The sequence below is a fragment of the Monopterus albus genome, unplaced genomic scaffold (genome assembly GCF_001952655.1).
Source record: "Monopterus albus unplaced genomic scaffold, M_albus_1.0 scaffold308.1, whole genome shotgun sequence".
NCBI lineage: Eukaryota > Metazoa > Chordata > Actinopteri > Synbranchiformes > Synbranchidae > Monopterus > Monopterus albus.
Genome location: NW_018128188.1, coordinates 409866 through 437105, shown reverse-complemented (window position 1 = coordinate 437105; position 27240 = coordinate 409866). Strand labels below are relative to the sequence as shown.

The window sequence follows — 27240 nt, the reverse complement described above, 5'->3', positions numbered from 1 at the left end:
GTTACCCTGAGCCCTCCCTTAGTTATGCTGCTATAGGCCTAGGCTGCTGGGGGGCCCCATGATGCTCTGAGTTTCTTTCCCCTCCCCTCTTGCTCTGCTCTGCTCTCCTCTCCCTATGCTTCTATATGCCACCATTACACAAGGGGGATTTGTTGGGTTTTCCCTATGTAATAACACTGATAACAGTAAGGTCTAGACCTTACTTTTTAAAGTGTCCTGAGATGACTTTTGTTGTGATTTGGCGCTATACAAATAAAATTTGATTTGATTTGATATTTGATATGTTTAACTGTTGTTAACCAACAATACAAAATAAGAATCAAACCATAATCTTACTGTGATTGTTTTTTTGTTGTTGCTTCCAGTAAGAAAACTATGTGAATCTCAAAGTAAATACTGTATATCAAAAACTCTTGATCATGTCCGAGTGTGTGTCAGAAAATTCCAATGTATAAGAGTTTTTTAAAATTTATTTGACTGCAAACTGAATATTTTGGACCTTTTTTACTTTGATGAGAAAAAAATCAGACATTACCTTGAGCTCTTACGAACTATGCTGGGCATTTCTTTCTTTCTTTCCTTACAGATCAGCCCCAAACTTGTGTAGGAGACGGCATATGTCCACATTCCCTCGTGCGGCGGCTAGGTGCAGGCCAGTGCGTCCCCATTTAATAGACAAGTAATAGATTTATTGGATTTATTGAGCATATAATTAGCTGATTAACAGATGATTAAAATAAGTGCTAGCTGCAGCTCTAGTACAATCCTAAAAAGGTTCTACCAGGGTTCGCCATCTAGTGGCTGTTATTACAGGGCAAGGATTTTCATTGACCCAATTATTAACAAAGCTTTACAACCACAGACAATAAATCCTTCTGGTTTCATTCAAGTGCTGCCTGAGTTTGACTAAATGCCCGGATGTTGGGGTCGCACCCCGTCTCAAGGAGCCTCTTGCTGAAGGGCAGGTCTCCATCAATGCAGGCCTGCAGCAGAGGCACGTTGGTCTGCGACGAGTCGTTGATGAAGACATAGGACATGTCCGAGTGTGTGTCAGAAAATTCCAGCGTACCTGCTTTGACCATCGTAGAAGAAGAAAGCAGGAGTCACGTGTCAGTGTCAAATAAACTCAACAATACTTAAACTGCAACATGTGCTGTGTTGATCTACACTGATGAGTGGACATGTCTGAGATTAAACTAAAGAAACAAAAACTTACATCAACTATATTGGTGATCAATTGTTCATTTTTCAATAAAAAAAAAAAAATCCAAAACAGTGTTGTTACAACCTCTCCAATGTGTAAGAGTTTTTTAAATTTATTTGATTGCCTTTAGGAATGTGAAGAGCAATTTTTTTTATTTTTAGTTTCATTGTGTTATACGTTATAAGACAATACAGTGAGGGGATCTAGCCACGACATTTTTCATAGCAAGCATTAACGCTACCTGTTAGCTTAAACCATGCAATCGACACCCTAAAATGGCCTTTATTTCCAGACGACGTCAGAAATTCATTTAAATAAGCATGCTTTAATACGAAAGCAGATTACAGATGCAGCTAGCATCGTGTAATAGCTAACTAGCTAACTATATCTGCAACGGCTAATTACAGTATTAACCACTTACACAGCCGTCCCAGCGAAATTAATTCCTAAATATACATGCCTCTTCATGAGATATCCAACTTTTGATATATAGCCACTTCATTGGCTGGGCCAAAACAAAACGCTAAGTATCTGACGATGATAATGATGATAGCTAAGCTAGCAGAGCTAATGCTAGCTTGCAAGCTAACGTAGCATAGACAGCTGAAAAAGAATACTAGCGTTATACGATTTAACAATTGCAGTAAGGTGCACCTAAAACATTGGCTGTGCGTTATATTACTCACCTGTTAATATGTTCCAAATCAGAAGAAAATAATACACCCCACTTTCCTTCCAGCTAACGCCACTAGCCGTGTTGTTGTTATTTAGAGCTTCTTCTTTTTCTGCTAAGGCAGCTAGAATACAACTTAATGCGTTGTCGCCATCTAGTGGTCTAGAGCTCGGTGTCCTGTAATTTACAGTGTTGTAATGCAAACGTTTCCTCTAATAATAATAATGCTACTCCTTTATTCCCATTTTTATTTTTCGTTTCTGAATGTTTATTGTCTTGTTAGTAAATAGCAGCACATTTCTGTGATATGAAATTCATTTCATGTTAAAAATCCTTTGTAGACAACACCTCTATTATGATGAGAATTTAACTCCTAAGTCAAAGATTTCAGTCTTTAACCTTGGTGGAATTTTTTGCCACAAATACACCTCCTGTAACTATTGCCAATACCAGAGCCTTATAAAGTATAATTCCTAATTTCTTATTTGGTTTTGAAATTTTATTTCAACATTTGTGAGCATAAAAATACACATTATTGTAACAGGCATGCTATTATAGATCCTCTTTGAGGAAAAACCTTTTCTGTCTTTTCAGGCATGTACAATATGTGGCTGCATAAAACTGGGATTTGAACATAGGGTAAAGTCCAAACAAACAATAAAATGACTCTTTATGCTTGTTAAATCATAAGTAGTGAATATATTTTCCATATACAAACATCCTAAACACTTTCCCCATGATATTTAATGTACACATCATTATCTTCCAATTCCTTCCAATTATAGCAAATAATACCACGGGACTCTATCACAACTTAAAGAAAAATAATTAGTTTAGATTACAAATCAACAAATGTAGACAAAAAAGGGGACAATAAAATAAAGAACAAGTACAATGTGACATAGCAGAAGCAATAAAAGTAGGGCTACAGGGAGAGACAGAGCTATAGTGGTCCTAGTGGTTACCTTACCCAGGAGCTAGGACTGTCCAAGAGGAGAAACGACTCATATTAGGCTTTTCCACTCAGTTGAGAACTTTAATTTACACTGAAAAAAACTAAGGTAAAATAAATGATAAACTCTGATCTTATGTGTCTTTGTATATTTTTGCAAATCAGTATTTATCAGTCATATTGATAACTGTGAAATCTACATTTAAAGGCAGAAACCTTTTCCATGTTCTGTGTGAAAGAACATAAAGATTGAAAAGAAAATCAAAATAAAACAAAGACCTTTGCTCTAACCTAGTTTGACTGGAAAGACAATAAGCACTATGTACAGCAATAATTAACAACCTATCAGAGAGTGTGTGTTTTGTTTCCTGTTGCAAATTTTGGGTGAATGAAGGATTCAATGTGATTTAAAAAAAATTAAAACCACTGGTTTGGTCATAGCAAAACAATGAAAGTCTGTGTGAAAGCCTGTGAAAGTGGAGATGTATGCTCCTTTACTTGACTCGCTTTTTTGTTGTAACCCATATGAGTTCACATCAGTGCAATATATATATATAAATGGGTGGCTCATTCAAGTCATTCATTACTGGAGTTAACTGTTGCAGAGGTTTTGTTTTAAGCAACTTTGAGGGAAAAAGTGCTTTTTTTTATTACATGCACAACTTAATAAGAATGTATTGCTAAATGTTGCCTCTCAAAATGTCACGTTGTCTGTCTTTTAACAGTCTCACTGTGACACGTACAAAGATCACTTGTATACAACAAAGGCACAGCTGGTGCTGGTTGTTTTGCAGGTTTTGCACAAAAACCAAATCATGCATGGATCATATAGAACATTTTCAAAAGTTAGGTTTCGTCTTTTGATGGCGTTTCCTGAGAAAACCTATCACGGCTCTGGAACACAACCTTGAGTTAAGACTATTTTATCAAAATACTATTTCCAAGGGCAAATATGCACATCATACTTTAAGTGACAGATTTAATTAATTCCAGACAGCAATCAGTTAACAATCCTTTCTGTAGGCTACTAGAATAAAATCCTAGAGAATTGTAACTTGCACCTGAAAATGTTGCCAGCCGATACATTATGTTTTCATGGAAATTAACTGAGAAGACAAATAATGAGATTGGATATTGGAAAATTTGATTTTGTCTTTAAAAAGTTGCCTCAATGAGTATTGAGTACAATATTAACTACTTCCTTTAGATAAGATGTGCAGTAATTTACGTGGCTTAATAGTATTGTATTTATTGTCTTTGACATTCTCAGTTTCTATTCTTTATGTATTTTTATGCCAGTGTGCCGGCAAAAGCCACAGACAGAGAGGCATCAGGTTTTCAGGTTGGCTGTCCGTACAGTATGTCAGGAACAACTTGAAAGAGTTTCTTAAAATTTGGCACAAACGTCCACTTGGACTCAAGGATGAACTGATTAGATTATGGTGATCAAAGGTCAAAGGTCAGTGACCTCACTTCTGTCCCATACCTGTGAATTTGACAGCTGTGAAGCGGTAATTCTTGTTAAGTTAAATTCAGTTAAAATGGGTTGAACTCTTTTTCATTTTTTTTCCTCTTGACTGCATTTTGTACATTAAACATAATCTGTGGAATAACTGTAGTTACAGTGATTGTAGGGCAACACAACAGAAGACAAGTTTTATGGCAACCGCTTCACTATTTTATATATCTATGTGTTTGAACCAGGACTAGGAGAGGTGACCATCTGCTTCAGTTAGATCAGGTCAGAATGTAAAAACAACACTGTTCAGATCTGGGATTCAACTAATGTTTATCTGAAAGGCCGCCCAGATGTGTAAGCGGTGCAGTGCTACACGGAGGGGTGGCACTGCTCGACGTAGCCGAGAATGATTCGTGCCAAAACTGTAACAAGAAAACACACAAAATAAAGACAAAGAACATAAACAATAGCACCACTGTCAGTGATAATCTAGAGAAGGGAAATCACACTGGAACCCTTCTCTTTCAATTTCCTCCCTCTGAATCTTCTTTTAATTAGGCCATTCATTCCTAAAGGAGATTTTTAACTCTGAAAACGAGGCCGATGTTGTTCGACTCAATTCTGAAACCATCCGTGAAGCAGAAGAGGGCTCGTTTTCAGTCAGCCGTGTGTTCTTTTTTTATGAATTTCATTATAAATCACCTCATTTTCTGTCAACACTTCTCTGTCCTTCCTTAGTGTATCGCCTCCTGATGTTTCCCCCCTCCACCCTTCATCTCGTACTACAAGACCTTGCTGCACACTTGGCAGCGGCTGACTTTGGAGCGCTTATCGACTCCCTTCAGGGTCTGCATCACTGGTGAAAACTCATGCCTGGGATCCACAGTGGTCAGCCAGAAGCTGTACTTATTGGCAAAGTAGTGGCAGGTACCCTTGGCCCCGTTGCACTCGATGAATGGTGTCGCACGGAAATCCTCCAGGCAGGAGCCGGGGGACACCAGGGACTGTCCGCCGCCCTCAGCGCCGGCCGCCGTGTGCTGTGGTGGAGAGGAGAACAGATTTCAGACAGCTAGCTTGCCTTACCAAAAAAGCCCTAATTCTGTTTCAGTAGACAACCTGATTATAATTCCCCTGGATGGCTCAGGTTTGCTTATACAACTGTTGATACCTGAAATGTGTCAGCATTTCTTTGATCTCAGTTTACAGTGAACTCAACCTTGACTGTCATTATTTCTTACTGCTGAGCTCCTAGAAAACTGACATGTCAGAAAGTGTGTTGTGTTACAGCCATAAGCTGTTTTCACCACTCCTTATTACGCAGAATAAGGTAAGACAACTGCATATTTAACAGCTTTTTCATACCTGCATTTCAGTGTAGTTAAATCTGCAATAATTGATTATTTGGGCATGTGGACTGTGAACACAACACTGACATCATCACCTATATCATATCATCACAAGGTTGATAATAGTTTTGATACAAGGCCAAAATGCCACATCTGATCTTGCTCCAGCCTATCAGATGTCATGACTTGCTGCTGTTCTCTGTTTTGTATTAATGTTAGCTGAACGTCTTCAGAGTTTTGGACAGCTGGTTGAACAGAACAACCAATTCAAAGCTGTCACTTTGCACTCTAGGAATCTGATATAGGACAAATGATCAATTTAAATATAACAGCAGTAGGAAGTGGTATTCAGATCAGCAGGTTATGACGTACCATAAGGAAGGAGTAACCTATCCAGAGACTCCTCCAGCCGGATGGGCAGTCCGGCATGCTCGTGTCCTGACTGTGGACGGCCACAGCCTGAGATGGAGCCTCACATACTGAACACCTGGGTTGGATAGGAGGTGCACACTTTTGAGTGTTGTGTCACAAATAAGGGGAAAAATCACACATTCATCATTTCATATTTAGTGTTCGGAGTCACAGATAAGTGAACTGAAGATGTATAAGTGAATGCCAGATTGCAGTTTAATAAGCCAACACAGTGTACAGCACCTGCTTATATAAGACCGTATCTCCTCATCGGTCACGGGCATCATGGGTATGGGTTCGGTTGTGGAGAGCCAGTAGGATTTGTCATTTCGACTGGCGTAGTAGCAGATCTCATTAGGGGAGCAGTAGAGGAAGGGGATGGTGCTAAACCTAGGCAGACATGAGCCTGGCTGACCTGGAGAGACAAAGACACCTTTAATATGATTAACATATCAAAGCGTTACCTTGAGTTTTTGGATAGGAGTATAGGTAACATAAGAATAAATGAGACTCCAAATAACCCCCAAATCACATGGGATGTTATGCCATACACTCTGTTCACATCACATTATTTAATCTAAACAATGTTTAGAGAGAATTTCTGGGATTCATTTGTAAGCTCAAAAAGCCAATGACAAAAACCCTAGTATTTAGATTCCAGTAGTATTTTGCTTCTGACTCCAATATTACAGTAGATTGGAGTGAAGGTCCTGCTGGTCAAAGATGGTAAAGGTAAACAACTTCATACCACTGCCATATATTATCAATAGAAAGGTAGTGCCATACCGAGGTCCTGGTTGTGTGCCTTCTCCTGTCCCTCAACGTACAGCAGACTGTACCCGTCCCACAGTTTGGCCATGCCCTGAGGACACATGGGAACCTGGCAGCTCTGGCTGTGCTTCACCAGAGTGTAGCCGATGCTGTAACTGCGGCCAACAGTGCCAGGAAGGCCGCGGGGACCAACTGCACCAGGGGAACCTGAGGAAGAATAAGAAAAAGACATTTTGTTAGAATTTAGAGAAAGGTTGAAGGCTGCTTTTAGTGGGGGTTGGAATGTTTTGTTTATGTTAATATAATAGTCCAGGAATTGGCTTGGGGAGATTTGTAGGTTACAGAATGTTTTTAAAGTATATTCAGTACATCTATTGCTGCGGTTTTGTTATGGTGAGCAATCACATTCCTTCTTCCAATGGTCACTGGCATTACTATAATATTAAATGAAAATATAAGCCTTATTTCTTGACATTTAGTGAATATGTAATACTATATGAGGCTATGACTTCATTTAAATATGTTTTATTATATTTTATACCTTTATTATATCATACCATATTTTTTTTCAGGATCTGAGACAAAAAAAATTGGAAATAAGTTTCATTTTGATGGACACAGCGTAAGGGCACACACAAACATATAGACTACTCACCTTGTTCTCCAGTCAAGCCAGGGAAACCAGGGAGTCCAGGGTCACCGACGAGTCCAGGTGGACCAGTAGGTCCAGTCCTGCCCAGTTTACCCACAGAACCAAGACTACCTTTGGGACCTGTAGCAGGTGAGTATATTACACAGATGTGACTGGAGGTACAGAAAGCCATTTTCATATTTTCCTTTACTATGTTTCTTTTACCTTGCACTGCAGAGCACATGACTGTACCTATGCACCAAGGTGTATGTGATATAAATCCGCCTCTGAAGCTCAGTAATGAACACATTATAGTACATCTCATTTCTCAATTTCTTGGACTTCCTAGAGTCTTCCCATGCTTTTTTAACCTTTGGACACAGACAGGCTAGCTTTTTCTCTCTGTCTCCAGTCTTTATGCTAAGTTAAGCTAATCATCTTCTGACTCTAGCTTCATATTCAATGGCAAGAAATTTGACTATTATCAAGCTTCTCATCTAACTCTCAATAAGAAAGTACATAAGCTCATTCTTATGTTTAACTTTTCTATTAAATACCAATAAAAATGTCATAAACACTTTACATTAGGACTAGGAAGCAGTAAATAGCCTACTGTAAGCACTGAATAAACAGTGTAGTTGCAAGCAGATATCAAGTGTTTATGAACATACCGGTTGGTGTATATTTACAGATAATGAATGACAATATAGTAATATAAAATATGCCTCCATTGAAGAAGTTTTTATGAATAATAAACATCTAAATATGTCCCAATGTTTGATTACAACTACATTATAGTGTGTTATAAACCCTTTATTAAATTTTTCATACTGCTTATAAATGCTAAATAGGGAGGTTAGCATTTAGGTTGCTGAAAAATAAAAAAAAAAAAAAAAAAAAGAACAGCTTCCGAGGAGCAAGTGTGATAAGATTTAAATATAAACTTAAGAGAAAATAACACATTTTTGGTGTTATTAAATGTCCACACCTAGAAATTGATGGCGAAAAAGGGGTACAACAAGTGTTAACAATGTTTCAGCCTGGCGGGGATTATTTAAAAAATTGGATGTTAACTACTCACCTGGACGTCCAGGCAGTCCAGGCTGACCAAAGTCTCCAATGCCACCACGGGCGCCACTTTCACCAGGGAAACCCTGGTCCCCAATAATTTTAGGGGGTGCTGGTGGTGGTGGTTCTCCAGGTGGACCCTTAGGTCCAATTTTGCCTGAAGTGAAGGGGAAGAGAAAGAGAAAGAAAAGGGTGAAGGGTGGAGCGAAAATACACGATAAATGTGTAGCAGAAAAAAGGGAGAAAGGTAGGTGAAAATGAAGGACAAGTAAGTGAGAAAAACATTCAGGTATAATAACTAAATTCAGATAGGAGTAGACTACATTAGTTTCCTGTACCATCCCAATCCTTGTGGAAAGACTAAAGCCCTCCTACCTTGACTTCCTTTTACTCCTTTGTTTCCATAGTAACCAGTGTCACCGGAGAAACCCTTGAGACCAGGACCTCCACTGAAACCAGGCTCACCTTGTTCTCCTGAAGAGACAAAGTTTAACTTTATTATTATTATTGTTTTGAGAAACAAAAGAACAGGGTGTATTTTTGGTTCATGTCATATTTTTAGCTTCATTTCACCTTTAAAACCAGGGCTGCCAGGGAGTCCAGGACCTCCAGGGACTCCTGAATCTCCTTTCTTGCCAGGAGAGCCGGGGAAGCCAGGGAGCCCAGAGTCACCCCTGTCTCCTTGGAGTGTACCTGGGCCAGGTGGTCCCGGAGGACCTGGAGGGCCTCGGAAACCTGGGCAAGAGAGGAGATAAACATTAGAAGAAGGAGAGTAGAGGACAGAAAAGAAAGGGTATAAAAGGGAAGGAGATAAGAAAGGAAATGGAAAAGGAAATTGGGTTAGGGAAAGGAAAGAAAAGAAATCTTCCTTGAGAGAAAAGAAAAGATGGAAAGTAAAGAAAACAAGAAGGAAATCAGGAGAGGAAAAGAAATCAGGACAGGGGAAAGAACATACTTATTTACCATACTCTCCATCCAGTCCAGGGAAGCCAGGGTCTCCCATAGGTCCAGGACTATCCGTCCGCCCTGGTTTTCCAGGAAGTCCGGACCGACCAGGGAACCCCGGAAGTCCTGGACCACCTGATACAGAGGCAAAAACAAATGAGTAGGCATTATTTTGATATGATATTATTTCATTTATATTCAATAAGCATTTTTAATTTCCCTGAAGCTGATCTCACCTGGTTCTCCCCTCGGTCCCTTCTGTCCGGGGAGACCTAGTTCTCCTGGGTAGGAGACGCCTCTCTCTCCTTTCAAACCTTGAATACCAGGATCACCAGGGCGACCTCTGACACTTGCACCTGGACATAAATATGAACATGCTAATCTTCAACATTAGTGACTCCAGTACATAAAGGATTGATTTCACAGTAAAGTGTTTCATGTTAAAATATTAACATGCACTGCCAAACTCTGGCGTGTGTAATGAGGTCCCTGCCTGGGGTTCCAGGAAGGCCTTTCGCTCCAGCAAGTCCATTAAGTCCATGTAAACCAGGGGATCCAGGCAAACCTGTGAAAGCATGACAGAGAGAGACTTTGTAAGTCTGCAGCCTCTGATCACTTTCTGCTCTGTTGTGTTACCTTGTATCAACTGGAAACATACACAAATATGAAAATACATTAGCATTTTTTCTGTCACCTTTCATTCCAGGACCTCCAGGACCTCCAGGTTGACCAGGAAACCCATCCTTTCCTCTTATTCCAGGAAAGCCAGACTGGCCCTTTGGCCCAGGAAAACCAGGGGAGCCTGCACGTGGGATGAGGTAAATATGGTAATACTGTATTTTGATTTGAGCATGCGAGTTTTTGTCTTTGGAGTGGCCTCTCACCCATTATTCCTGGCCGTCCTATTTCACCAGGAGCTCCCTTCAATCCAGAGAAACCTGGACTTCCTTGAAAGCCATTGTCACCAGGGGCACCATTGTTGCCAGGACCACCTGAAGAAGGCAGAATTAATGTTCATATCGCCTGTTTTATATCAGCATAAAGATTAAAACTGACATGCTTCTGGGCGTCTTTTCATGATTTTTGTTTCTTAAAAAATGTGAGTATATCAGCAGTGGATTCTGGTGGGTTTTCACAATCTTTTCTAAAGTTAAAATCAGCTAGAAGAAGCCTCTGATGGTCATTCAAGAGGAAACAACTACGTTAATGGTTAGTTTCACCATAGCCAAGCAAGGTGAGTCTTACCTTGGACGCCTGGACATCCTGGCTGACCTTTGGCTCCTGGAAGTCCAGGATAAGCAAAAGTTTCTCCGAGTTGCCCTAAGGAACAAAACATGTGTGAATGTGAGTGAATGAATGGATGTTTAATATAATTCATAAGCAGGCTTGATATTTACCTTTGGTACCAGGTAAGCCAGATTCTCCAGGGTTGCCAGGGAAACCAGGTGCACCATCGTCACCCTGAAGCAAAGCATTCCAACTTCACTTCCGCATCTTGAACTTGATGAATGGTAGTGCTTGCAAGTGTGTGTGTGATTTCTTACCCTTGCCCCAGCCATGCCGGGGAATCCCCTGATTCCAGCTTCTCCCTTTGGTCCGGGGAAGCCTTGGCTTCCTGGTTGCCCAGGGAATCCAGGCTGTCCTGGCTGGCCTTTACTCTGCCCAGCGAAACCAGGAAGTCCAGGTAGACCCTGACCACCGGGCAGACCTGGCAGACCCTTGTCACCTGAAATCAGTCATACAATGGTGTTTACAGGTGCAGCAGGGAGCGAAACAACGCACTTGACAGACAGCTGACAGTTCACAGCAGTAGCGGAAAGTAACTAATTAACTTAAAAATGACAACATGCTAATTAGGACTTTAACTACTTTTATTTTATTTGATGACTCTAATGTTACTTTATACTTAGAAACCACTACATTTATCTGGGAGATATAGTTAATAGTTCATTTTTCAGAGGAAGAATTTACACGTGAAACATAGGAGTTTATAAAATATGCACAATAATTATAGAGTAAACTTCCCAACAGCCTATAAAGCTGTTAAACATTCTGCGGACTGCCTTGACAACACTAAATGTGCTGCTTGTAAATTAATGCATGACATTAAATAAACACAAATAAGCACTCCAGATAGTGCAATATCTATTTACTTCTACTTAAGTAAAACTTTTATTCACAACAGAATATTTTCTTACTGTGGTCTTGCCGCTTTTACTTAAAAGACGGCCATAGGTCACAGTATTTCTTGACCCACTGGTTCTCAATAAAATTGATCAGTGATAAAACTCTTCTTGTGAGGCAGTGGGTTTACCTCTAGGTCCAGTGAAGCCAGTAACGCCAATGCTTCCAGGATTTCCGGGGTCTCCTTTCTCCTCTGGTATAAAAGGAGAAGGTGGACCAGGAGGACCAGGGTATCCTCTATCACCTACAGAAGTAGAAACACATGGACGTTTATGTAACTCCCTAAAATCCTGCCTGTAGATCTCTCTGCTTGGCTGGTATTGGCCTATGTGTATCCTGATACTGGCTGGCAGCTGAAGGGCCTTCAGCAGGCAGGAGCAATTCTGAGGGCCTGGGGACTGTACCTTTCTTGCCAGAGGATCCAGGTCTGCCAGGGCTTCCATCTCCTCCAGGCCCCCCAGGCAGCCCTTTCCTTCCTGGAAATCCCGGACTACCACCACGCCCTGGTGGTCCTTGGAAACCTGTTATTCCTGGTAAACCTCTCTCACCTGTGGAAAGAATCCAAATGAGAGTACTGTTGCCACTAGGGGAAAACATTGTCTAAAGAAGTTAAAAACCAATAACAAACAGGGCGCCGCCTACCCTTTTTTCCTGGTGCTCCCGGGTAGCCCTCTCTAGCTCCTAGTCCTGCAGGCCCGGGGGGTCCCCTCAGCCCTGGTTCACCAGGGAAGCCGGGCAGTCCTGGGGTTCCCTTCATCCCAGCAGGCCCTGGGAAACCTGAGTCTCCTCTGTCTCCCTTTCGCCCTGGGGGACCTGCTGATGGATGGATGGTGATGGGACAGATGATGAAAGACAAAAGAAAGAGATACAGATTTAGTCAAACCCTGCTCATAACAGCTTTAATAAAAAAATATAATATAAATATACATTTTGGTTATTTGAATGCGCAACATATAAAATGAAATGGGCAACAAATACTGAGTAAGAAATATAAACTTAATGAACTTACCTCTGCCACAATAGATAAGCTTGTTAACAAATTTTTAACAAAAGCAACTTATCAGTTATTTTGATTCTGAATACACACAGAAGCACACACAATTTGGCAAAAATCAGACAACAATGTACCATCACATTATTCCTTTGCCTTGATTAGGCTGCAATTGCACTTAAATTTAGGGATGTTACCGAAGAGATACAGGCATGCAGCTCATTTGATAAATAATGGCAATTATGCAATACTTTCATTAAACAATATAAGAAACTCAAGTGCAATTCCAGACAGAATTAGCAAGGTTCAACCACCTATAGATTTGTTGCTCTGCAGAACAGCACACTAAGCACTTCTACTCTACGGTGTTAAAAAGAGAACCCATTTCCAACACATCCATGCTGTAGTTTGGCCAGCAATGTAGGACAATGCAGGGATGTACTGAAAATAAACAGTTCCTTTGGTTGTCACACAAAACTACTGAAATTAATACAGTTAACACATCTGGCACAGAGTAGATGAGAATATATAATTGAACCCTGAGAATTATTTTTGGCTGAGAAACAAAAACAAATATCAGTAGGCACATTTCCTAAGAAGACTTTCTGAATGTGTCACAACTAAAATGTCCATCTTAAACCAACAACTGAGTGAGTCATTTACATCAGTGCCATAGTTTTATGCATTTTAAGAGCTTTTATGAAACAAATCCTGAATTACATATGAAATACTGCAGCTGTGATTTGATTTCTTGCGACCAAAATTCAGCGTCATACTCTCAGCGGATCTTTTCTACATCACTGGAGCAAAGAAAGCAGTTAAACCACTGGAGAACAGCAAAAACAAGATTTTCAGAAGCCGTTTAGATCCTTTTTAAGGAAGAAAACTCATACGGTAATTTGTAAATTCTGAAATATTAACTATATTTGCATTAAAAATAAAATAAATTATGTCAACACCTTGGTAAATTTCAGCGTTTCCTGGTCAATTAACTCAGGAGAAGCTGCCTACAGCGACAAGATAGACCTAACTACATTTCATAAAAGAAAGTCTTTTACTTAACGTTTCAGGCAAAGGTTGTATAAATACAACATACTTACCAGAAAAGAGTTAAATAAAGTGAACACACAAGTTAAAGTAACTGACACAAGCCAAGCTAAGTAACACATTTGCACAGCATATTCTGTCCACTGCACATTTTTCATGAATTACTCAGGGTGAGGTTGGCACCCCATGTGATCAGGGCATGAATAAAACTATTTTAGTTTCCTTGTGCATGCAAATTTATTTTCTAACCATTATTGAAATGTCAAGCATATTTGCCACAAATGACTCCAAAGTGGTCTTATCTGTTTGGATACTATTTGTCTACATTTGTGCAAGCAAACCAAGCATCTGTGTTTCACAGTTTCTCTATTTACCACAGTCTGATGTGTAATGCAATGGATTTTCTTCACTTGTTTCAAATGAAGCATTCCCACACCCAACACGCTGGCTAACGATGCTAACTAAATTACGCAGATGGACATTTGTTTGCTGAGGTAGCACATAAAGCGTTTGGTCTAAATGCGTGAATAGCAGGATGGAGGAACGGAAGCAAAGGATGGAGCGGGAGGATGGATGACAGATGGAGCAATGAGTGTCTCACCTTGGCAGCCTAGATTGAATGACCCGACATCAAGAAGGAAAAGATGGAGGGATGAGTGGATGCATAGAGATGATGGTGTTGGTATAAGAATGAGGAAAACAGGACAAGGAAAAATACAAAACAAGAGAAGAAGAATAACAGTAAAAAAAAAAAAAAGAGAGGGATGAACCAATACTGTTGAAAGTGAGTAGAGAAAAACATCAGGCAAGATTTAACTAAATAATATTTTTTTTTCTTCTATTATGAGTAAAGCTTTGAATAAATACCTAGAAATACACATGATATCTGAAATATGAAACATGGTATCTAAAGTTCCTAAAATCCAACAAACTTAGATTGAAGTCTGGTTAGCCATGGACAAGCTTACTGAATCTTTTCCCTCACCTGGGTGTCCTCTTGGTCCCATCTCGCCAGGAGCTCCAGGTCTACCACGAATGCCATTGATCACCACACCTGGAGGTCCAGGAGGGCCAGGAATACCAGGAAGACCATCTACTCCACTCTCCCCCCTCAGTCCAGGAATACCAGAACGCCCGTCAAACCCTGACCAAAGAAGAAGAAGAAATATGTGTTCATAGACTTCAATGCTGCTGTTTCTACTCATGCTATATTGCTACTGCTACCCCTACTACTACAACTAGCAGTAATAGCTACTACTCCTCAGTGTCGGAAACTAAGTACATTTACTCAAGTACATGAGTATTCCAATTACACACTTCATTATAATTTTAATTCATTACATTTCAGAGAGAAATACTGTACATAACAGTACATTTACTGTACTGCATCTATTTTACCATTTTAGATTACAAGTTAGCTTTTTTTTTACATCATCAGTTCAACATATACAGTATATACTGAACTCTGAATACTGTGCCCTTCTTTCACACTCTGTGTGTGGGGGCTACTTTTGTGTGTATTCTGTTTTATACATTGACTCCATAAGATATACCATTTTATTTTACTGTACATGATCTGGGCTGACCTTTACTACTAGTTATTACTACTGCTATTAACTCCATAATAGTTACTACTACAATCATCACATTTGCTTCTACTAATGCTGCAGTGAATTATGCTATTGTTGCAACTACGATAACTACTATAAACTAGGCATGCTACTATTGCTACCTCTAATATTACATCTATAACTGCTGCTACTACTGCTAGTATGATAAATGCTACTACTAGTAGTACTACTTCTACTATTACTGCTATTACTACCAGTACTATTGCCGTTCACTGAATCCAAACATCCAACAAACAAGAGTCTCTCTCTTTCAGACCCACCAGGTGATCCAGGCCCCCCTGGTATTCCGGGCTGGCCCTTGTCTCCAGATATTCCTGGTGAGCCATCCTGTCCTGGAGGTCCAGCTGTGGCTCCCACTACCTCTCCAGGCTGGCCTTTGGCTCCAGGACGGCCTGGAATACCATCCTTCCCCCTGGGTCCCTCAAAACTCTGTCCTGGGATACCTGGAGGTCCAGGATCTCCTCTGGGTCCGGGGAAACCTGCAAGAAGGAGGCAATTAAAGAGGGCTGGTGCAGACTGATGTCAGAATCACTTTATTTGACAGGTACAGCAAATACCATGTGCACACAGTGATAAACAAAGTCAATGTCCAGCAGCAAAACCTTATGAAAAATGAACAGTGAGAGCTACTGGAGCAAAAGACACACCACATTTTACTCTGTAAGCTACTTCACCACAGTTTGGGAAGAACCATGTGTATCGAATTCTGTGCAGGATGTCCACTGGAGGCCTTGTGCCTGGACATTTGCATTTAAAGAGCCCAGAAATCTGACACCTTCCATGTCAGACACACCAGTGATTGTCTGTGGCTGATGTTCACCAAGTGTCAGTGCAGCAGTATTGTGATTGTTATGAATGCCATCTGGATATTGCAGCTTAGCTTTAATGTACCCATGATTGAGAGGAAAGTTCAACTACGGCTGGACTGATATCGGCTGTTAACATCTGCTTTGACTGGATCCATTATAACAAGTGGCCATGAAAATAAAACAGCACATAGAACTACAGTTCAATTAACTAATAACTTGTGTGTCCTCTGAGAAAACTAATACCATCATGAAACATGCTTCAAACATACCTACTCTAATTAATTCAAAGATTAATTACATCAATTTAATGTACACTTCCAAGTTGGAAACATTTCCACAAGCCTTTGTTTTCTTGTAGGTGTCTGACTTAAGTCATTCGCAGACACCAAAGCCAGCTATGATAAATATGGTTTCTGATTCTGCTCTGGCAAACAGGTTGTACCAAGACACACACACCAACACATAACTTTACCTGTTGGTCCAGGCTGGCCTCCAAAACCAGGGTCTCCTCTCTCTCCTTTGGCACCGTCAAACCCTTGACGTCCAAGGTTTCCTGGTAAACCTGGCTGACCTTTAGGGCCTGGCAGGTGCAGACAGGTATGACTTTAACTAAGAGTATAATTTACTTTGTTATAGTGATTTTTTTAAAAGTAATTCCTAGTCCTAGGATCGTCCGTACAACGGAGCTCATCAGGAGACAAGGTCCCTCCAAGGAGAGATGCTCGCTCTTTCTGTGTCAGTGAGGTTTACAGGGACGGGTTGCCAACCAGATGCCCTCGCACACCGGTAATATCACAGAGAGCAACCAGGGGTTATGTTTCTTTTTCAAGGACACTTCAACATGTGGAGGTAGAAGCTCTACTGTCCCTCCCGCACCACAGCCGCCCCATAATTTTAAGGTAGTAATTAAAGAATTGAATCAAATAAAATGTCAGAAAATGTTTAAGAAATTCCTTAAACCTAAATTATCTGCTCCAGTGCAGACTACAGCAATATAAATTGCAAAAATTGCAGCACATTAAATAAGTAAAAATAAAAAAATGACACTTACATAGTTTGTAAAATGAAACAACAGCTGGAATTAATCCCCACATCACATTTAATATGTGCAAAATGTCAAAAAAAGAAAAGAAAAAAGAACAAGCACCGTAAAACCTATACTGAATTTTACCTGGTCGTCCGGGAAAACCGGGCACTCCGGGCTCTCCATCGTCACCAGATGTGGTGCAAGGTTCCAGCATGCCTGGTAGCAGTCATATGCAAGTTACCAATCATACTTTATAATACTTTAACACAATATACAGTGAACACTTGTAACAGTATCTACAGTACTTAGGCTTAAATACATCCTAAAATAAAATACACTTTTATAGTTTCTATTCAAACTAACAGAGGAGATTTATGACATATTCTGCAATGAGACAGTAAAAGTTTTGGTCAGCACTGTGTGAATGCCTTTCACTATGTTGATTGTCTGTCGCCTCCATTCATGCCATCTGAGTTTAATCATGAGAATTATTGTGCTGTAGGCTGAATGTTGTTAGTAGCAAATTCATCATATTAAAGGGCAGTTCATTCATTAGAAGATGATGGACTGGCTAAGACATTAGAAGGTTATCAGTTCAATATGGGTTTTTTTTTTTTTTGTCAGTTTGCCTCCTCCCTCTCTTCACCTCTCTTTAAAAGCACTTAGCAGAGGCAGGCCTTGAAAACATATGCCAGGCTTCAGCAGCTTTGATGGGAGGAAGAGGAAAGTATGTTCAGCAGTTGTTCTTTTGAAATACCACACGGTCGGATGAACGTGCAGCTCAATTGTCAATCATTGACTGACTCTGGCTGAATGGAATCCCTGAGGCGCAGGGAGAGAGACGCTTCCATCAGCTGCATCGTGAACAAATGATTGACAGTGAGCCAGCTTTTTTCAGAATGGAAGAGACTGAGGAGGTCCTTGTGAGCTATGGTATTATAGATTTAGGCTCTAAAACCTTTGTACCACTTTCCAGCAAGATGCCCAGATCATTAATGAGAATATATTGCCGGAGGATGAAAAATAATATTGACTTGTAATCCACTGCCCTCTCTGCAGAACATTTACCACCGCAGGGTGTGTAGGAAAGCTCCATCCTCAAGGACCCCATCCACCCCCAGCACGAACTGTTTATACACCAACCCCTCTGGCCAGAGGTTCAGAAGCGTGACATGTAGGACCACTAGACTGAAAAACTCTTTCTTTCGCTCTGCCATCAGACTCCTAAACAGCTGACTCAGGATCTACCTCATGTAATTCCATCTCTACTGTTTACATACTCATTCTGCACATGCACAATTGCACACTCACTGCTGAGTATTTACACTCCACGACTCCCACGTAGCACATATTCTGCATTATATTGTGTTCTTGTTGTATTTTTATTTGCTTCCTTCACTTGCTGCTTTAAAGTGCCTTAGATTTGTGTTACTGCCTATTTAGATTTGTGTTATTGCTCATCTACTTTATATTTCACTTGTATTATGTGGCATTCATGTGGACAGCAAAGTAAGAATTTCATTGTACAGGGAAACACGTTTCCTAACTGTGCATATGACAAATAAACACTCTGACCTTTGACCTGTATGACCTTCTGAAAAAAACTAATTTATTATCAGTTTATTTTGGTGGGCAATTTATTAACACAAAATCATCCACTATTTGGCTGCAAATGACAACGACCTTTCTTTCTCAGTCCTCAGGGATGTGCTTCTGTGTAACACTCCCTTTGTGTCCATAATGTAAACAGACATACTGTAAACATTACATCACTGACTTTCATGGCTGCTACTTGGATGCTTCATAAACTTGTGGGCCTAAAAACATGATCTTGGTTGAATTTTTAATTACTCAGTATTGGATTTCTAAACTTTTCTCTGCAAATTTATTTCTATGAATGATGGGAGGCTGATTCCAACTCACAACGGGTGTCTTCCAATGGTTAATTTAGTAGAAAAAACACCTCAGAAATGAAGTATTTGAAATGTTTTTATTCTTAAGTCAGTGGTCTTCAGGGCCACACTGAGGTCCTGGGTGGGTATTTAGGGGTTTTGTGACTTGGGATGGGTTACATTCTAGTTACTAGGCCAACAAAATAAATCAATCAATACCATATTTATCCACTAGAATTGTACTTGATATTGGGAAACAATAATTTATAAAAAACACAACTGAATAGATAACTGAATATATGAAATTTATATAAACTAAATTAATCAACAAAAATAGAATATAAATACATGTTTTTGGGGATTTTTTTGTTTGTTTTATGGCTGGGGCAATGTGTTAGGAGGTTATGGACTCATGACCTCAGCTTCTCTAAAATACATGCTATGGCCCTGGCTATTGTTCTTTAATAGGTTTCTACACTTCTCTCCATTCATTAATGTTACAAATATCATTACTGAAGCAAAAATACACTTCATTTCTAACGTCCGTCTTTGTTTGGCAGTTTAGCTCTGGCCAGAATGTGAACATGAGTAAATCTTTCTTCTACTTGGTAAAATTTCCTGCTCCATCGCTTCTGTAAGTGTTCAGCTTTACTCGAGGGATCATCACTCTGGCTGGTGGATGAAAAAGTTAGTTACCCACCCGTTCCCTCTCCGACGTCATTAACCCCTCCACAGCTGTTTTCACCTGGACAGATACACATGCATAAGGAAGGTCAGACAGATGGAGGAATGGATGGAAGGAGAGAGAGAGAGAGAGAGAGAGAGAGAGAGAGACAGAGGGTGAGAGAGAGACAGAGGGAAGGGTAGAAGATGGCAGCATACAAAGCCAGTCAGGGTCATTTGCATGCGCCATAAAAAGCAAATAAGTAGTTTCTTATCAAACAGATTTGAGCAATCAAGTTCCATTAAATTAAAATCAATGCTCATTTAGTTAAGGCAAAAGCATGTTTGTTGGCTTTAATTTAAAAAGGCTTAAAAACAGGTTATTTCCTCTCAACAGGAGGAGAGAGAAAGAGAGAGGTCAGCTAAAAGCTTGTGAAATGTAACAAAACTGTTGTTCATTGCTCGTTCTCTCTCAGCTCCAGCGAGTGACAATAACTTTCATATTAAAATCAAAATGAATTGGTTGTTTAGCACTAGCATCATGGTAAGAGAGCACACATTCATACTGTAGATGAGTGGCCAGCTGTTGCTGAAGACTCTGTGTCATTTAGTCCCAGAGACTAAGAACTGAACAATGGCTTCAGGAAATTGCTGGTGTACATATATTATTTGATGGGGGTGTTTTCTCTTGTTCTATTTATGAACATTTTAAAGTCAAACTTAACTGTGTATTCACTGTTGTTCCAGATAATAACGATGCACAAAAACGTGAATTTGAAGGATATGACTGGTGCCAAGTAATAGAGACCCGATCAGGCCTTTACTTAGTGACTGACAAGTCCAGCCTGAGCATTTTCACAGACTTTATGGTGAATGCATGTTTACTTGTTGGTTATAGTCTCTGTATGAGATTTGTGGGGAATAACCAAAAGTCACTTGCCTTTTCCACTAAAAACAACAAAATGCTAAATTCCTTTGTTTCTAAAAAGTAAAATAGGTGAAATTAGACACATTTTTTGCTTTTTTTCTTGTGAAAATCCGAATACTTTCATATCATTGGGCTTCTAGAAAATTTTCAAATAAAAAAAAAATCCCATAGAAAAACCCATAGAAAACAGGGAAGCAAGAATACAAAAAAAATGTTAAATCACTCTTTGTTTGTCCACAGCTATGTTCCACCTGTGACAAGGCGTCACAGCAGACGTTACTTATTTTAATGGATCATAAGCCAAAAAGTCTGGGTTCAAATGTTCTAAACAACACTTTGCTGGGGGAGTTATCAAGGTCTAGAACAAGACTTGAACAAGAACAATGAAAAGCAGAAAAAGACCCCTTAATCAAACTAATATTTTAAAATGTGGACACCAGAAGGACAAATGGGAAGAAATTCACTGCCTTGTGTATCATTCATACTGACTGATGTTTCCAAATAAAGCAAGAATACAAAAAAAATTTTAAATCACTCTTTGTTTGTCCACAGCTATGTTCCACCTGTGACAAGGCGTCACAGCAGACGTTACTTATTTTAATGGATCATAAGCCAAAAAGTCTGGGTTCAAATGTTCTAAACAACACTTTGCTGGGGGAGTTATCAAGGTCTAGAACAAGACTTGAACAAGAACAATGAAAAGCAGAAAAAGACCCCTTAATCAAACTAATATTTTAAAATGTGGACACCAGAAGGACAAATGGGAAGAAATTCACTGCCTTGTGTATCATTCATACTGACTGATGTTTCCAAATAATATCTTCTCAACATCTCTGGGACTAAAGAAGCACATTGGTTGCTGTGCAATCAGCATTAAAATCTCATCATTGTGCATTAATCAGTCCACTAAGCAGTTTATGAATTACAGAGTATTGGTTGCAGAAGAAGTGTATAAGCACATTAATGGAGACCATTAATCATGTGGTTAACATTACGCTGATTCAGCCGAGGCATGAAGGGCAGGAAGCTGCTTTGACAGAGAAAACCGGAGCCATGTTGCCCCTTCAGGCCCTGGAAATCTTGGCTGCTTCAGAAAGGCAGATGAACCAGGACCTGTTTGTCCCCTAAAATGTCTTCTATTGGTTTAGGGTTCTAGGATGAGTTTGCTATGATAACAACATGGAGGAGGGATGATGATGGGATCAGCTGGATGTAAGGTCAGGATTTCACCCTGTGGGGAGACGCTGGCATGACATTCATGCACACGTTTTCTTTCCCACACTTTTCTCAGAGTCACACACACCATCAAGCAAACTAACACCGACCACTTCCTTTTATTTCTTTTGCTTCCGTTACTCTTCCTTGGCTGTACTTACCATTTGGTCCAGATGAACCAGGTGGCCCTCGCAACCCGGGTGGCCCTCGCAACCCGGGTATACCAGGATATCCCGGCTCTCCGCGTAAGCCAGGGGCACCAATGTAGCCAATACCGGGCTCCCCAGGGCCGCCGGGACGACCCCGAGGCCCTTGAAACCCTGGAAAACCTTTCTCTCCAACTGTGCCAAAGACAGCATCACCCTGCAAAGGAAAAGAGAAAAAAGCATGGAATAGACAGCAAGAAAAGGATATGACAAGAAAGGAAGGAAAATGTTTTAAAATCCTTATTTAAACTTGCAGATGAAAACCTTTAGATTAATGAATACTTTAGTCTAAGTACTTACAGGGGGTCCAGGGCCTCCAGGGAACCCAGGGAATCCACTTCTGCCAGGTTTTCCAGTTTCACCAGTAGGTCCTCTTGGTCCAGGAGCTCCAAGCTCTCCTTTCACCCCTAAATCCAGGTCGGGGTAGTAAGGTTCCCCCTTCTCTCCCTTACGACCAAAGAAACCTGTTTCACCACGTCGACCCTGTAGGGAGACAGAAATGTGCAGAAACCTGCATTACTTCAGAAAGTCATTCATTTTCTACCGCTTAGTCCCTGAACGGGGTCACAAGGGGGGGGGGGGGGCAATCGGGCGAAGGGGGGGTACACCCTGGACAGGTCGCCAAACCATCACAGGGCTAACACATAGACGAACAACCAGACACACGCACATGCACTCCTATGGGCAATTTAGAGACACCAATCAACCTAAGTTGCATGTCTTTGGACTGTGGGAGGAAGCCGGAGTACCCGGAGAGCACCCACGCAAGCACGGGGAGAACATGCAAACTCCACACAGAAAGGTCCCAGGTGGAGCCCGAACCCGGAACCTTCGCGCTGTGAGGCAAGGGCGCTAACCACTGTGCCACCGTGCTGCCCACTTCAGAAAGTCCTTAGACATATTGTGTCGACTAAAGTATAATTCTGGACATAAAATATCTGTCAGATAAAACAACCAAAGCTATGATGAAAGTGGTCAGCAACAACAAACTACTCCATCTAATCAGTAGAGTGAAGATTTTACTTACAGGAGGTCCCTGTATACCATTAAAGCCGGGTGAACCGAGGTCACCAGGCTCACCCCTTCGCCCAGGGAAGCCGGGGGTGCCGTTGTCTCCAGGTGGTCCAGGTAACCCAGGCAACCCGATGCCTCCTAGGCAGGCACAATCTCCAGGATCACCTGGAGAACAGAGGAAACAGGAAAACACAGAAGGACAAGAGGAAAGGAAAAACAGGAGGAAGACAAGCAAAAGAATGGAACAAGAGAAAAGGGAGGAGGGATGAGGAAAGAAGCAGTGGATGGTGATAATGAAGTAAAGCTATTCATAGAGATAATCATAGAATGTGTCCTCAAGACAAAATCTTAAGTATTTATGCAAAAAGGAACATCCAAAATTCTCTGTTAAAAACATGTAGGACATGTCGACATGACTACAACACCGCAACCAAAATCATTTTAGACAAGTTATCCGTGAAAATAACAAGTAGATAATAAAAATATTAGCTGTGTTTTATGACAAAGAATAGTAGTATTACTGCACAGAAGAGGGGCCATCAGTTCTGCAGGACAAAATAACTATCAAGGTGCTCCCAGAAAACACTATTTGGATTCTAGTGAGTGGGTGTGTAGTACCTTTGCATCCTCTTTCACCTGGCGGTCCTACAGGACCAGGAGGCCCAGGAGGCCCAGGAGGCCCAGGCCCTCCATTAGCAGGCGTATCTGCAAGTGTGCATGCACACACATACACACACACACACACACAATAGTAAACTAGCCAAATGGGCCTCAAACAATATACAGACTCCGTGATTTTTAGATTTGTGACAGTTTGATCTTAAGCTGAACTGCACCGACTGATGTAAGGCATGACTCGACATACAGTATACCTGCAATGTTCCTGTTTTGGTCTAACTTATTCTCTCCCATCATTTCACCTACATATTTAATCATATAAACAGGAATGATTCCAAACTAGCACAGTGCATAAACAGCTGGGTGTCATAGTGTTTAATCAGGGTTAGTTTGATGTGTTTGGTCATCAGATTTAACAAAGATTTGAGCTGCAGTTGCAAGTTGACAGATGCTTATTTAAAAAAAAAAAGCACTAAATTGTTAATATCATGGTAAAATTTGAAACAGCACTGTATTTAGCATGAATTCTGTGATTTTACATCGACTATAATGGCTAAGAGCTACTGTACCTGCCACAAGCAGCATGCATAGCGTGTTGCAGTTTGGCACCTACACAAACTAAGAAAACAAACTTCTCATCAAGCACATCCATTTTGGTTTTTTTAATCCCTAGAACAGGCACATCAACTACATGGATGTCCATATGAGACTGTTATGGTGAAAAAAAGGACAAAGACCCATTGAAATCTGAACTTTTACATGCAGCTGTAACTCTCTCATGTTGTGAACTTTGGGTGACTTGAAAACAAATCGTCATTAACAAAAAGGGGACAATAAACCATGTCTTGGTACAAGTATGATGAGTGATTAGTAAGCAAAACTCTGAGCTCAGATTGTCATGATCAAAGAAGTCTACCACATGTACAAAGTTATTTTGTTTCAGTTTGCTTCATGCAGGCTCATAGTGTAAAACATGTTAAATTATATGACAGAGTTCACATATGATCCCAAAAACTGAAAGACTGTTGTTACTATTTTTTTTTTTTTTTTTTACAGTTTGTGTCTCTTTGTTTGTTTCATGTGTTTGTGCCAACAAAACAAAACAAAAACTACCTGTTGCAAACACTGCTGCCAAGCCTTAAAGTCAATGCAAAATCAGTGGATTTTGTTTCGTAGCTGGCGACACCCTGTGGCCAAAGGTGAGCAAAGCAGCTTGAAAAGACAGACCCTCCCATTGGTGCTTTTCCATCAGCACGGGTCAGCCTTGCCGAGCCGAGGCGTGCGTAGCGGGGTCGTGCTGAGCTGCTCCGTGCTGAGTCAGTGCGATTGTGTTTCCACTGCACCATAAAACACATTGTCTATCTTCTGCATCTTGACCACATGGGGGCAGTGCGAGGTACTAGCTTGCAACATGGAGCCCTTGATACTATGTAGGTATTATTTTAACCGCTCATCAAAAGTGAGAGACTCCATTTTCTAATTTTACTGCAATACAATAACAAATAAAAAGTCAATGCTGATTGCGTAAAGACTTTCATCACAACGTTTCAGCCAGTCACACGTCTTGATGAGCTGGCTCTGTTGAAGGTGGAGCTGGGCCCTGGGTGAAAGCAGGGTCAGCAGAACTCAAGTCAGCATGATTCGCCCCTTCTGCTAGGAACAGATAGAAACAGATTCCAACCTGTGCCTGCTCGGCTTGGCTCAAAGCAGGCTGACCTGTGCTAATGGAAAAACACCACAAGTCTGAAGTTTGTTAAAGCCTGTGCTCTCCTTTACTGTACTTACCACCACACCCTGCAGAGAGTACAGCATGGAAAAAAGCTCTTTGACAGCTAGATACTGCCTGCTGAAAGTTGTGATTGTTGTTTGGATGTCGCTTTGGTAGGCTGAATATTGCCATGGTGATCATAGCAATATGGCTACCTTTAGGATACCTGTATTTGACTGACCTGTAGGATAGGTGAAGCAGGGTTCAACCGGCCCTTAGAGGACAGTAAAGTCAATCAGCTGTTATGTTTCGAAGTTTGTTTCTATCCTTTTTTATACTACTACCAATAAACTGATGCCTATGGCTGCAAAAATCACAAAATACATTTCCATATTGTACATTATTATATGTCAACTCAGCTCAGTGCCTAAACGACACTGTATCCCTGTCTAGAAGGTGCTTATTGTTTCCACAATTGTATCTATAAAAATAATAATAAACTCTATTTTAACTCCTTTCATACAAGGAATGCAGATCAATGTGTCTTACCAAAAGCTAATAGAAGACAACTTAAACAAGTTAAAATTCAAAACACCTTTAAAGGATGAAGGATGTTTAAAACAACACTGTAAAATGTTCATGTTTGTTATTATATGTCTTTTGTCTGCTTCAGTCTCAAATAATCCTTATGATGAGCACGTGTGAAGGGCCAGAGGGATTCTGTGAGTCAGTTCTGTGTGAACATACCACGACCCGGAGGTCCACGAGGTCCAGCAGGGCCAGGAGGTCCGGGGAGTCCACGGAAGCCTGGGATTCCTGCAGTGCCATAGCCTTGTATGCCCGGCCTGCCTTTCTCCCCCTTTGGGCCTGGGCCCCCAGGAAAACCCTGGGGACCTGGACGGCCTTCATATACTTTTGGACAAAGAGGTGAACTAGTTTAAATAGAAAAATAAATCAACCGTATCCCTGTGTAGAGGGAGTTGTACAGTATGATTATTGCATTATTTGTGGGTCCCCAATTTGATAAAAAAGTATAAATTTAGACATACATGATTAATCAATTATGAAAGCTTAATCTCCATTCAGTGTGTGTGTGTCTTTGACAATACTTGTACCAAAACCACCAGTCCTCAGTGTTGAACAGTAACACATTACAGTACTGCAATAGGTCTTCTCTGCAACTAGTAGTGTAAGGGCCTACAATTTAAAATGACTAATTCCATTAAAGATAGTAATCCTAGTGATGCGCTGTAATTTTAAATTTTGTTGGTGTTCTTGGCCGGTTAATGTGGTAGGTGTAAGACGGCATGTTCGGAAGTCACCTCTTTTTTAGAGGTGGAGGTGTCTAACCCCTTGTGAGGACATCCACAGAGTTATATTTGTTAAATACAAAAGAAGATGTGTGGGCAGGGTGTGGAGTTGTCACCTTTAAATAGCTGACTAACAAAGGTAAAGTACTGAGTAATGTAACACGACTGTTACTGCTGAGTAATTAAGAAAGCAATTTCATTTTTCTTTGAGTAATATGTAATGAGTAATTGATGACAGCAACTTGCCAGATGGTAATCCAGGTGGGCCTTGTGCTCCCGGGAACCCTGGAGCTCCCTGGTCACCACGGGCACCGGGCAGGCCATCAAGACCTGGTTCCCCTGGTGGGCCTGCAGCCAACCACACAAAAGATGGTTAACACAGGAAGCTGTCACATATTGGAAGTCATGTCACGGTCACAGATTAGCCTAACAGGTCAAAAGTAAATGTATACATTTGTATATTACCTTGAACAGAATTGCCGTTGTCATTAGTGTAAGAAGGAGGTCCTGGGGGTCCGGGGTCTCCCTGGTCTCCCT

The 27240-nt window shown here is 40.7% G+C and overlaps 2 protein-coding genes across 8 annotated transcripts in view; both read right to left on the bottom strand.

The window, feature by feature from the left end:
* Window positions 1–2039, bottom strand: part of ankrd46b (ankyrin repeat domain 46b) — an 8217-nt gene extending 6178 nt beyond the window's left edge. Inside the window, exons 1-2 of the mRNA XM_020623697.1 lie at window positions 1891–2039; window positions 915–1072 (exon numbers count right to left, since the gene is read on the bottom strand). Coding sequence (XP_020479353.1) covers window positions 915–1037 — 123 coding nt within the window. The 5' untranslated portion in view covers window positions 1038–1072; window positions 1891–2039. The remainder of the gene's footprint in view (window positions 1–914; window positions 1073–1890) is intronic.
* A 97-nt stretch (window positions 2040–2136) lies between these two features.
* The window catches only part of col4a6 (collagen, type IV, alpha 6), a 90803-nt gene continuing 65699 nt past the window's right edge, over window positions 2137–27240 (bottom strand). For 2 of the 7 annotated variants that reach the window (XM_020623699.1, XM_020623700.1), the window contains exons 18-50: window positions 27169–27238; window positions 26950–27051; window positions 26141–26305; window positions 25635–25667; window positions 23686–23772; window positions 23081–23232; window positions 22354–22536; window positions 22009–22210; window positions 19742–19786; window positions 17294–17365; window positions 16595–16702; window positions 15574–15792; window positions 14668–14826; window positions 14284–14292; window positions 12287–12460; window positions 12049–12192; window positions 11775–11888; window positions 11005–11186; window positions 10858–10921; window positions 10706–10780; window positions 10345–10452; window positions 10155–10262; window positions 9954–10025; window positions 9697–9816; window positions 9479–9595; window positions 9089–9250; window positions 8891–8989; window positions 8529–8672; window positions 7472–7588; window positions 6832–7023; window positions 6289–6460; window positions 6007–6121; window positions 2137–5325 (exon numbers count right to left, since the gene is read on the bottom strand). In XM_020623699.1, coding sequence (XP_020479355.1) covers window positions 5071–5325; window positions 6007–6121; window positions 6289–6460; window positions 6832–7023; window positions 7472–7588; window positions 8529–8672; window positions 8891–8989; window positions 9089–9250; window positions 9479–9595; window positions 9697–9816; window positions 9954–10025; window positions 10155–10262; window positions 10345–10452; window positions 10706–10780; window positions 10858–10921; window positions 11005–11186; window positions 11775–11888; window positions 12049–12192; window positions 12287–12460; window positions 14284–14292; window positions 14668–14826; window positions 15574–15792; window positions 16595–16702; window positions 17294–17365; window positions 19742–19786; window positions 22009–22210; window positions 22354–22536; window positions 23081–23232; window positions 23686–23772; window positions 25635–25667; window positions 26141–26305; window positions 26950–27051; window positions 27169–27238 — 4140 coding nt within the window. In that variant the 3' untranslated portion in view covers window positions 2137–5070. The remainder of the gene's footprint in view (window positions 5326–6006; window positions 6122–6288; window positions 6461–6831; window positions 7024–7471; window positions 7589–8528; window positions 8673–8890; window positions 8990–9088; window positions 9251–9478; window positions 9596–9696; window positions 9817–9953; window positions 10026–10154; window positions 10263–10344; window positions 10453–10705; window positions 10781–10857; window positions 10922–11004; window positions 11187–11774; window positions 11889–12048; window positions 12193–12286; window positions 12461–14283; window positions 14293–14667; window positions 14827–15573; window positions 15793–16594; window positions 16703–17293; window positions 17366–19741; window positions 19787–22008; window positions 22211–22353; window positions 22537–23080; window positions 23233–23685; window positions 23773–25634; window positions 25668–26140; window positions 26306–26949; window positions 27052–27168; window positions 27239–27240) is intronic. The other 5 variants (XM_020623701.1, XM_020623702.1, XM_020623703.1 and 2 more) reach the window with 5 other exon arrangements.